This window comes from Malaclemys terrapin, chromosome 3 (assembly GCF_027887155.1).
Source record: "Malaclemys terrapin pileata isolate rMalTer1 chromosome 3, rMalTer1.hap1, whole genome shotgun sequence".
NCBI lineage: Eukaryota > Metazoa > Chordata > Testudines > Emydidae > Malaclemys > Malaclemys terrapin.
The window spans coordinates 153,880,872-153,893,398 of record NC_071507.1 but is presented as its reverse complement, the minus strand read 5'-3'; the positions used below and the strand labels follow the sequence as shown (position 1 = coordinate 153,893,398).

The 12,527-nt window shown below is 41.9% G+C and overlaps 1 protein-coding gene across 1 annotated transcript in view; it reads left to right on the top strand.

The window, feature by feature from the left end:
* COL19A1 (collagen type XIX alpha 1 chain) overlaps nucleotides 1–12,527 on the top strand; it is a 312,743-nt gene that overhangs the window by 90,428 nt on the left and 209,788 nt on the right. The window contains 1 exon segment of the mRNA XM_054021580.1: nucleotides 9,960–10,004. Coding sequence (XP_053877555.1) covers nucleotides 9,960–10,004 — 45 coding nt within the window.

The following is a 12,527-nucleotide window of genomic DNA, read 5'->3' as shown; positions in this document are numbered from 1 at the left end:
AACAATAATACTCAAGTTTTAAAGAACAAACTTTTCTTCAGTTTTTGGACAGGAAAGTCTAAAATTCATGCACATGATATTGTTCTATGTTTGAGATTTGTATTTCCATGTATTCAACAGTTAAACTTCATTCATTTAGATGTTTTATGTCACTTACATAAATCTTTTATTGTTAACCTCCTTCATAAGTGAGTGATAAATGAAGCATTATTTTATAGGCAGTAGATCTTGGGACAGGCAATAGACCTCAATCTGAACATATACATGCAAGCATAGTGGCAATAAACACTCAAGAAACATATTCTGCTACAGTATATTATTTTAAAAAAAAGAAATTTGCTACAAACATACCTTCATTCTTTTTATATTCATGAGAAAGCATAATCTTTCCAGATATTGGATCAGGAATGTTCTAGCCTCAGCTGTCTCACACTGCTTGGAAATGTGACAAATATGTTTATTGTACTCGTGAACAGAATACCGTAACAGCACCAAAATGTTCAATTAGCAATACATAAGATGACCCCAAAAGATGTAATTCATAAAAAGATGCATGTTTATTGTAGCAGGGCTGGTGGTACTTAAGAAGCTGTTGAGGTTACTTGACACTTCCCACTTTGAGGGCTTGTCTACACTACCACGTGGGGTCAATGTAAGATACGCTATTCACGTAGCTGAAGTTATGTAGCCGAAGTTGACATACTTAGATCTACTTACCGCGGTGTCTTCACTGCGGTAAGTTGACAGCTGATGCTGGAGTACTGGAATCGACGGGAGAGCGCTCAGTCGATTTATCTCATCTATACTAGACACGATAAATCAATCCCCGCTGGATCGATTGCTGCTGCCAGTCTGGCAGGTAATGTAGACAATCCCTCTGACTTTGCTTTTTAGTTGCTTATAACTTTGCCAAACTCTAAGCATTTGGGCTGAAATTTTCATCCCCGTCTGCTCAAGCTGAAAGCTTTTGGAAAACTTCATCCAAAATGGTTCAGCAGTTTCCAAGAACAAAGCTAGGGGAAAACATTGTTTTACCCATATTAAAAAATTCTGGTGACCTTTTCTTTAAAAAGTTAAAGCACCCCCATATCTTGTAGCAGAGACTTGAAATTTGGCAAGAGGGTGGCCATGTCTGCCCAAATTTGGCCAAGTTATAAGCTTTAGAAAAATCACTGTGTGCACACTCTCAGTAGATACTACTTCAGTTCTTAGCAGCTAGAAACGTGGACGATTCTATCCTCATTGAGCATGCTCAGGCCTCTTACAGTTCCTGGTATTGATCAGGCTGTGCATGTGTTACCCCCACAGTGTGACTGCACGAGCTCCATCCCCCTTGTGGTTCTTTTGTGTTACAAAGCAACTGAGCATGCAGTAGTATATGCCTATGCAATCTTAATTTGGGCCCTTTGTTTGTATACATTATGCTATCCTTAATTTAGAAGTTGAAAGGTGTGTCATGAATGAGGCAGGAGACTGCAGGAACAGAAAGGATAGTCTCATGGTTAGGGCAATATTCAATTGCCTTAGAGCAGGGGAGGGCAAACTTTTTGGGCTGAGGGCCACATCTAGGAGGGCAAATTGTATGCAGGGCCAGGGCAGGGAGTTGGGGTGCGGGAGAGAGTGCAGGGTGTGGGAGGGGGTGTGGTGTGCAGGAAGGGGCTCTGGGCAAGGGATTGGGGCAGAGGAGGGATGCAGGGTGTATGAGAGGGCTCAGGGAAGGGGGTTGGGGTGCAGGAGGTGTTATTTAAACTTTCCACAGATGGTCAGTAGTTGTGTGTTCCTCATTGTTTGAGTGCCTGACTTGAGACCCTGGGATAATTTGCAGATTGGCTGAGCACTCAAGACTGCAACTGAAATTAATGGGAGCTTTGCTTCAAACATATAAAGTACGATATAATGCTAAATACTCTGAAAAATCAGGCCCTAGTTGTCTCACCTTGGGCACCCAAAATTAGTGGAAACTTTTGACCTTACTCTCTCTGTGTCTCAACTGTCCAACTGTAAATTGGGGATAATGCAACCTTCTCATGCCATGGGGGTATTGTGATGATAATTTGTGTGTGAAGCACTATTATGATTTGAAAACTGGGTTTGATAACTGTGCAGCGAATAAGACATAGAGCCACTACTGAATAGTGATGATAAAATAAAATATTGAATAATTGCTCACTGAGTGGGCACTGTATTTCCTGTGCATTGAATGAGACAAGACATTTTATCCTGTGGATAAAAATAGTATGTGATTATGTAATTAAAGGTATATGCTAAATTAAGGCTAAACTAAGATTTCCTAAGTGCTTGACTTTGCAACCTTAATTCTCTTAATGTAGCTTTTGTGTGCAATATGCATATATTTAGCAGTATCTTTTACTGATAGATATGGACTAAACCAGTTCAGAAATGGCTTCTTCCAGTCCTGTGGTAGGTGCGCTTCTGTGTAGGCTACCATTTTGGAACATGTGCTTTAGGGGTAAACTAAACTGGTTTGGTTAAACCAGTGCGACTTTGTATGTGGGCTCGTTTGTATCTGTTTATCTTCCACTTGCAATAAATGGATATCAGAGTGTGCATATAGAAAATTGCATAGGTTTTACTAAAATGATATAAAATCACTCCTTTAGTTATTTCCGTTCAACTCTGTGTGTAGACCAGGCTTTAAAAACTAGAAATAGCAAATTATTCCACTAACATAGCACTATTAAAACTCCCATTGAAAGAACAGGGCTACATATTTAAAGGAGTCTGAGTGTGGAAGGAGAGGAGAGAGTCTTTTAGATATCCTGCAAATGTTTATTTGCACGAACATCTCTAAATTTACTGTTGCTAAGAAAAACACATTTGTGAGCAATTAATAATCACAGTGGGGAATAAATGCATGATGAACCCAGAACTGTTATGTGGTTTACTTCCACTTGTCATCTAGTCTTATTGTCTGACCACATATTTCATGATACTCAGCTTTTTTGCCTTCACGAAAATTGCTGTCGGATGCTTTCATGCTTGAGTAAGTTGGGTATAACTTTCCTATCCTATTTATATATATTTGATATTGAAACTGTATATTTATTCCATTTTTCTCTTACCTGCTGTCTTTGTTTGCTTAACTGCTAGCTCCTCTGGATAGAGATTGTGTCTTCCAAATGTTTGGAAAACACATAGTGCACCAGAGATGATATTGGAAATAAATAAATAACGCTAGTAGCATCATAGATATTTAAACTACATGTTTGATTGAAATCTAAGAGCTCAGATTCTAGCTGTAGGGAAAATTGAGAATTAGTTCAATTTCTATTGGAAGAGCAGCTCTTCCAGTAGAACACCCAGCCACACTTTATTTGTACAGGTATCTAATTTGTTTTGGGAACTTATATGATGAATTTGATATTTTCTGACTGTGAAAACAAGAGATTTGCAATCTTACATCTGATGAAGCTAAATGGAGGAAATGCCTTTTTTTTAGGAATATATCAAAGATGCATAATGGGACATATATATCAGAATTTATATCAGAGAAACAAAAATGAAGAAACATTTCTAAATTATTTTAACAAACACCACATGCATATTTTCCAGTAGAAAAGCATGGGCTGCTATCATACCCAGACTAAGTTCTGCATACTTTATTTTAGGCATACTACTAAAACTGACATCTAAGCTGTTGACTTCACCAACCACATCAGCCAAAACTGTAAGCATAATGCAGCCACCACAAACAGCTGCTGGAAAGCCCAGAACTATTTGCTGGTATATGAATCTGTGCATCTCAAAACTTTGAACTTGATTCTCAAATGTAGCTCATGATGCTGTGTCAACTGAATTATTTGGCAACATACTGTAAATAGGAAGCTTGCATGTGGTAGCCTACTGTTTCACCTACCCTCATTTAAACTTTAGGCTTCTATATAAGGGAATGGAATTCTTCAAAAGGTGAAGTTAGAGGGGGAGAGAGGATTACAAAATAAAAATGAGGAATTTTTGCAGTAAAGTGAGAGAAATACAATGTGCTGCGATTTGGGAGATTTCCATTTTTTTGATCTCCAGACCTATAGAGTTCATGTATGCCATATCAACGCTATGGACGTGGATGCTAAGAAAGGAAGATGAAATGAGAACTACCTCCTGCTAGATGGTTTTGGGGGGTGTGGAGTATGGAATGTGTGTTTTGGATTAGGTAGTTTGCCTGTTCCTATACTTGAAGGAATAGAACTTTGATTGCATTTCTCATTAAATAGGGTGTATGCTGTGGCATTGCATCCCATATTGTTCATAGTAATATTCTGATATGATTATGGCATAACTATGATGTATTTTATGCAATATAGATCATGTCAGATATCCTTGAAAAGGTTATGATTCACTGAATCTGATTATCATATTTGTATGCAAGTATCATTTTGGTATCTGAAGTTAGTGATATTGTCTATACATCTATTAAATGTTTTACCTGGGAACACCCATTAGGCAGAATACAATCAGTCTAGATGGCTGGCTGGGAAGGGCCATTAGGGAGAATAATAGGTTTTAGAAGAATCTCCCATTGGGGAGCCTTCATGAGGACGCTAAAAACAGGAGTTATGGCTGCTATGACCCTACAGGGTCATGTGACCAAGTCACCTGGTACTGGATTCCATCTTGAAATACCAGTGTTTTTCCACTAAAAGGTATGGGAACTAAGCCTGGAGACAAAGAGTTCCTCCCATATGCAAAAGCTATTTAAAGCTAGGGAGTGACATAATCGTGGTTCTTCACTGATTCCTCACCCAAGGAAACTCCTGAAAATACCTGAGGAAGGGCTGAACCCAGGCTAGAGAGATTTCTAGCCTGTGAAAGGAGTACCTGGGGTTTTAAGCTGCAAGCAAGTGCAGCTTGCTCTTTAGGAATCTCTGCAGATAGCTTAAATCATCATTTAGGGTGAGAATTTGCTACTCGTATCCAATCTCTTTCGTATATTAGATTACGGTTTTGTTTATTTGTGAGGTAATCTGCTTTGATCTGTTTGCTATCCCTTATAATCACTTAAAACCTATCTTTTGTAGTTAATAAATTTGGTTTTGTTTTGTCTAAAACCAGTGTGTGGAAATAATACTTGGGGCAGAAAGCTGTTGCATGTCTCTCTCCTCATTGAGGGAGAGGGCAAATTGTGTGAGCTTATGCTATATAGTTCTCTGTGCATTGCAAGACAGTATAATTTTGGGGAGGGGAGGTGTGCACATGGGAAGCTGGTAAGTGCCCTAGCTGAGTAGCCTTCTGATGCAGGGGCTGGTCAGAAAGCCTGTCTGCATGTTATTAGAGCTGGGTATGTCCCTATCTGTGGGCTGACAAAAGTGTGAGACCAGGAGCATGTCTGCAGCTTGTCACAGCATTGCAGAGTGAGTGGGAGCCCAGGCTGGTAGGTCAGGTGGCTCAGTGGTACCCCAGTTGCAGATGGCATCCCAGGGGGGAACCCCAGACAGTTGCGCAGCAAGCAGGGTCATATGCACAGCTTGTTGCTCTGAGACACTGGTGGTGATTTTAAATGAGTTTTAAGTGTGGTGGCTAGAGCTCAGTCAAAGTGATTACCAGTTTTGTTATTTTCTATTTGCTTATTTCGGGCAAGGGAAGTATGGACAGAAAAACAGGAAAATGAGTGAAAGTGAACCGAGCAAGAATCTGGAGCATGGCAGATTGCAGGCAGAAGAGAGGGAAAAGGAGACAGAAGACAAATGGAATTAAAACAAATTGAGATTAATGCACAAGAAGCTGCACACTGGAGAACCACAGAAGCAGAAGAGGCCAAGCAAAAAGCTGCACACCAGAGAGCCCTGGAACTGCAAGACAAAGAAATGGAGGCCTGGAGGAGAGGGAAAAAGAGAGGAAGCATGAACTGGATTTGATAAAGAAGTGGAACCAGCACCCCCATAGCTCTCCAAAAATCCACAAATGGGAATGATTGTGTCCTGCGTACAAGACGGGAGACATTGCTGAATATTTCATCACCTTTGAGAGGCTGTGTGTACTCCATGAGATTCCTGAAAACCAAAAGATGCCCACTTTGGTTGCAAAGTTGTCTGGGAGAGCTCTGGATATATTCAATAAGATGCCAATTGGAGATGCTTCAGATTATGGTAAATTCAAGGAAATGGTTTTAAAACCGTTTCAGATTACACCTGAAACATATAGAGTAAAATTTAGAAGCCTTAAGAGAGGTGCTGGAATGAGAAATGTGTGATGTGTAAACCAGATGAGAGATTTGATGGATAAGTGGGTAAGGAGAAAAGATATTACAAGCTTTGAAGAAATGTGTGATCTTGTTTCTCAGGAACATTTCCTGAATTTATGTAATGATGATGTAAAACAGTGTTTATGGGACAAAAAGGTAAAGACTGTTGATGAACATGCTACTCTAGCTGATCAATTTGAACAAACCCAAGTATCTATTAGAAATAAATCACAGGCAGAGGGCTTTAAGTTTGGAGGAAAACAGGGTTCTGTTTTACTCCTGGGGAAAGGGTGGGTGGATGGGAGGCTGGATGCTCATCTCCCCAAGTCCATTCCTCTTGTCCTCGCCCCAAGTCCCCTGTAAAAACAGAAGAGCCCAGGAGGTGCTGCTATTGTAATTCCACTGAGCACCTTAGGAATAAATCCTCTGTGCTGAGTGGGAACAGGTAGCAAGCAACTCATGGGAATGCTGCTACCCAGAGCACAGAGGCACCTCAGGCAATTGCCACTTATCAGACAGTGTTTGTAAAAGTAGCCTCTGCACAGCCAGGCAGGAAACACATAAAGACTGTCAGAATTAATGGCAAGGAACAACTTGGGTGGAGGGATACAGGTGCAGACATTTCTGTGGTCAGAAGAGACCTTGTTCAGGAGAAAGACATACTGCCAGAGCAGATGGCAGAGACTTTGTTAGTAGGAGGTCATAAAATCCTTGTGTCATTGGCGAAAGTGCACATAGAAACTGGGGATTTGGAAGCTGAATTAATTGTGGCTGTAGTACGTGGTAACCCAACACAATTATTACTTGGGAATGACTTTTTCAATGTAGCTCAGGCTGTCAAGGGGTCTGTCAGCAGCAAGGAGCAATATTGTGCTGAAAGCCCAGAGGGAAAGGTGAAGTCTCAGGAACTGCTGGGGGAATGGGAGAGTGTTTCTTTAATTTCTCTTCAGCAGTAGAAAACAGTCTGCTATCAGGGGTGGGTGTGGTTGAGACCAGCTCCTACTGCCCGGTGGCTAAAAGCAGCTTTTCCTCAAAGGTGGAGGAGAGTGTATTGCCTGTCAGTGAGAAGACTGTCCAGGTTGCTGGCTGCCAGCAGGTTGCAGTTGAGCAAAGGACAGACCTCACTCTAGAATGCATAGGAATATGTCAGAGGGAAGTCCAGAGGTGGGGGGTGGAATCCTAGAGACCACTGAGGTGGGTGAGGGTTCCATGAACTCTGCAGCTGAAGGCAAGCCCAATTCAAAGAGGGAGGGCACATTGCCTACCAGTAAAAGGACTGCTCTGGCTGTTAGCTATGAGCCACAGCTAAACAGGGGATTGATCCCACTCTTGAGAGCACAGAGGTGTGTGTCTGAAAGAGGTGGTGTGCGCCTGAGAAGCTGGTAAGTGCCCTAGCTGTATAGCCTTCCCATGCAGAGGCTAGTCAGAAAGCCAGTCTGCATGTTATTACAGCTGGGTGTATCTCTACCTGTGTGCTGGGGAAAGTGAGAGACCAGGAACGTGTCTGCAGCTTGTCACAGCATTACAGGGTGAGTGGGAGCCCAGGCTAGTGGGTCAGGGTGCTCAATGGGAGCCCATATGACATTTCACTCCATATCTTTTTGAAAATATCCTTATGATATAAATATGACATAACCGAGATGTACTTTATGCAAGATAGGTCTTGTAAGATATCATTGGAAAGGTTATAATTTACTGAATGTGATATATAATTTATAATTTACTGAATGTGATTATCCAGTTTGTATGCCTGTATCATTTCTATATCTGAAGTTAGGAATATTTACTATGCATCTGTATTTCAATATGCTACTTTGGGTGACGCCCACTGCTAACACTTCAGGTACAATAATGAAAAAGCCAGACAGGGCTGATGGCCCATCAGCAAGGACAATGGATTATGAAAAGGCTTGGCCTTCCTGCAGACACTCCATATTGCCACTGACTCATGGATGCTGTGATACTACAGCAGGGGATCAGCAACCTTTGACACGCCGTTTGCCAGGGTAAGCACCCTGGCAGGCCAGGCCAGTTTGTTTACCTGCCGCATCTGCAGGTTCGGCCAATCGCAGCTCCCACTGGCCGTGGTTCGCCGTTCCAGGCCAATGGGGACTGCGGGAAGTGGCGCGGGTATAGGGATGTGCTGGCCGCCACTTCCCGCCACCCCCTGGAGCCTGGAGCAGCAAACCACCGCCATTGGGAGCCATGATCGGCCGAACCTGTGGACGCGGCAGGTAAACAAACCGGCCTGGCCCGCCAGGGGGCTTACCCTGGTGGGCCACGGGCCAAAGGTTGCCGATTCCTGTACTACAGAGTCAGGTGGGACTGCTTGTAACTTTTCACAGGGGGGAGGAGGGGTCAAGTTTGGAAACAAAGGATTCCGACCTTATGTAAATCCTATTTAAGGGTGGGGAGGAAGGCAAGTAGGACCCCTCCTCTCCATGACCTGTCTGCCCGAGAAAAAAGACTGTTAAAGCCACCTGAAGGGAAGGCAAGGAGAGAGTCTAGATTGAGACAGGAGTCCAGTCTCAAAAGGAATATAACTGGAACTCTGAACCACAGAAACTTTGCAACCTGCCTAAAATAACATTTAGGGTGAGAATGTACATTTTGTAGCTTGTTTCTTACGTATATTGAGCTTAGCTTGTGTATTTTGCTTTATTTGGTCAGTAATCTTCTTTGTTCTGTCTATTATCTCTTATATTCACTTAAAATTCACCTCTTGTAGTTAATAAACTTATTTCTTGTTTATAATATAACCCAGTTTAGGTAATTTCTAATGGGGGGGGGAGGAGTTGTGCATATCTCTTTCCACATTGAGGGAGGGGGCGAATTTCATAAAACCTTTGGGTTTGGTGCCCACTCCCTTTAAGGGGTACAGAGTGTTGGGGTGAGCCCCGAAGGCTGAATCTTTCCAGAGTCTATCTCTGTCTCTCTGTTCTGCTGGGTGTGGCCCTGCCTGTGCGCTTGGCTGGAAGAGGCTTGTGAGCCTAACCCAGCAAGGCCAGGTAAAGGGGACCCAGGATGGCAGAATAGGCTGACTCAGTGGCATCCCAGCACATAAGGTGACACCCCAAAGGGCCCAAACCCATCACACCCCAGTTCTAGGCGGTACCCCAGAGGGAACCTGTCACATATCTGGGTAAATTAAAGATGTTAGTTTTGTTAGTTTGTATCTTGACTACATTAGAGACCAGAACTTTTATGTTCAGGTACAGCGCTTGATCTAAGAATTCCATAATTTAAATGGAAGGAAAATGGTAACTGTCTTTTTTGGTGAAGGATACTCAAATCAGAAATCTACTTCCCTTTGGATCCATCTGAGCTTGGGATATAGTAACCTTCAGCATATGCTGCAAAGCTCAAATCATTCTGTATGTTTTTTCATAGAGAGGTCTTCTTGGTTGAATAAGCTTTGTATACACAATGATTGAACAGCGCCTTGACACCTGGCAAGTCACACTTATAAATTTAAATAAAATAAATTAAACATTGATTTTAAAACAATGAGAGGGTTGGTATCTTGGTCTATAAACAGAGTTAGCTGCCAAATAGAAAGCCATTCCAGTTTTCCATATAAGTTTCAGATCTTTTGAGGTGCTGAAAAGATATTCAGTATCCAAGTTGTGTAGTCTTGTCAAGCCTTATTTTTAACCTGAAATACAATTAAATGCAATAGAAGTTGTGTAGATTTTGTTATGTATATGACATTTGCTTAAAATTTCCTGTCAATCAATCTTGTGATTTTTTTTCATAACAGGGAGAACGTGGCTTTGAGGGTAATAAAGGAGAAGAAGGTGAAAAGGTAAATCACTTCATTTGTGCAGTTTTTTGTGGTTAAATGTTTTCAACCTATGATACTTGAGATAACTTCTGTCCTCACATGGTTCTGAAGTTCTTAGCTCTTTCACAGACAAAGCTCTATTTTCTGCTATGGTAGAATAAGGACTTAACAATATGGTTCATATTAATTAGACATAATAAAATGTTCTCGGTGTTCTCAGCCAGTTGTGTTAGGATGTGTGTATATAGATAAGATTTTATGTTAACCCTACGGTGTCTAGCATGACAAAAATACTTGATAAAGCTTCAAGTTACAGGGCGCTAACATGGTTGTATTCCTTACTTCCATGGTAACTGGCAGCTTTTTATTTACACAGCATGTCCTACTTGGTGAGAATACAAATAATTAGTTTGGAGATATATTTTAATTACCAATCAATTTGCAAATGTGTAAAATTATGTAATAACTATTGGGGGGGAGCAAAAACCAACATTTACTATATTATCTCCTATATGTGACATCTATTGATGTAAGCTGACTTTTTAATGGAGATCACTGTATGTAGTTACATAACATTTAGCAGGTGACAAATTTTGCTCTTTTACATCCAACTGATACTGAAATCGTTGGGGGACAACCAATGGCAGAATTGACTTTCCGGAGTCTCACCAGTGTAACTGAGGTAAAAATTTAGTCCACTATATCCAAGACTTAAACCTGCCTGCCTTTTTTGAATTCCCACTGCAGAATCCCGGCTTGCGTTTACTTACATATGTGGATTTGATTTACACCTCCCTTGCTCTTCCACTGCAGAATTTCTGTCACTGTGTGAGAGAAATACTGAACATGTGGTTATATGCTACATTTTTTCCTATTAATATATTTATTATGTCAGTCACTCTTAACCAAAGTATACTATCATATTCAAATTCCAACACCAGAAACCCATAATAGAACACAAGTACAGTAGCCTGTTCCTCAAAGTGTAGCCCCTTGTAAATTCTCCTGTGGATCTACTTAGACATACTACTAGCACAAAAGACTCCCAAGGAATGTGGATTCCATGGCAAAGCACCACATGCCCTGCATCAGGAGACAACATGAGCAAAACTTTCAGAAGATGGTTATGTCCCCATCTTAGATAACCTGTGGTCAGAAACAGTGCAGCAACACCTATGTTAATCCAAGGAACTAAACTCCTTAAGTTCCTGTGGAAAGACGGTCCAATGGTTAGAGCACTACTCAGGCCATTGAAGACCTGGATGGAAGTCTTGTTCTGTCATGGACATCCTATGTTACCTTGGGCAAGTCACTTAGGGTGGGATCCACAAAAGTACTTAAGTACCTGACTCCTGTTTTTAGGCACCTCTGTTATCCACAAAACTCCTGCTTAGCTGCCATTGAACCCATAACTTGCTTAGTGCTTAAGTTTTTGCTGTAAAAGTTCCCTCAGTGCTTATGTTTCTACCTCTGAGCATGTGCACTGCTATCTCACCCTAGACCACAGGCACCTATCTCCTACTTGAGCCCCAGAGCAGTTCAGGAGAAAGATGGTTGTCAGAGGCCACCTAACTCCACAGAAAACAGCCAGGGAGGTGAAGGGTGGGAAGCTAGAGGCAGACCTCCCTTATAACCTTTAGCCTCGGGGCCAGGGTACTCACCTGGGGACTCCTGGAACCTGGTGTCTGATGAGGAGAAGGGATTTGAATAGAGCCATCTCTCAAGTGAGTGCTTTACCCATTGCTTATGGGATATTCTGATGTGTGGCTCCCTCAATGTCTCCTATGTAAGTAGTTCTGCTTTAATTAAATGATTGAATAATTAAATATTATTTGGGTGAGAGAAAAAATTAGCATGACTCTGTAGCCTGGTGGTTAGACCACTCACTTCAGAGGTGGCAGATCCCTGTTCAATTTCTTCTCATCAGGCAGAGAGAGGACTTGAAAACTAGAACTCTCCCACATCTTAGGGGAGTATCGTGACCACAAGGTTTAAGGGACATCTTTCTCCTTTCCCTTCCTCCCCTCCCCCTCACACTTCAGCCATTTTGTGGGGAATGTGCCTATTGGATCTGGCCCTGCACATGATTTAGGCAGGCAAATGCCTGTCTTTCCCTGATTTGTGAATCACAAGCAGAGATAGGTGTCTTCCTGCAGCCCAGACTTCAGGACCTACCTCTGGAAGAGGAGCAGGGCTTAGTACACACCCTAGTTGGTATGATTTCCCATTGGGTAACTTAGGCAGCTCCCTATCATGCTGGTTTTGTGGGTGACATTCTAAGGTGCCTATTTCTCTCTGTTCATGGTATAGGGAGTGTAGGTGCCTAACTCAGGCTTTGTGGATTGTAGTGGTGTTCCTGTGTTTTTTCTAGGCACATGAAAGTTAGGTGTTGTGATGCTCAATATGGCAAAGGCTAAGTCCCTTTTGTGGGTCTAGGCCTTAGTCTCTCTCTTCCTCATTCCCCATCTGCAAAAGGGGGATAATAGTACTTCCCTAACACACAAGTATGTTTGTGGGAATAAATGCATTAAAGATTGTGTGGTG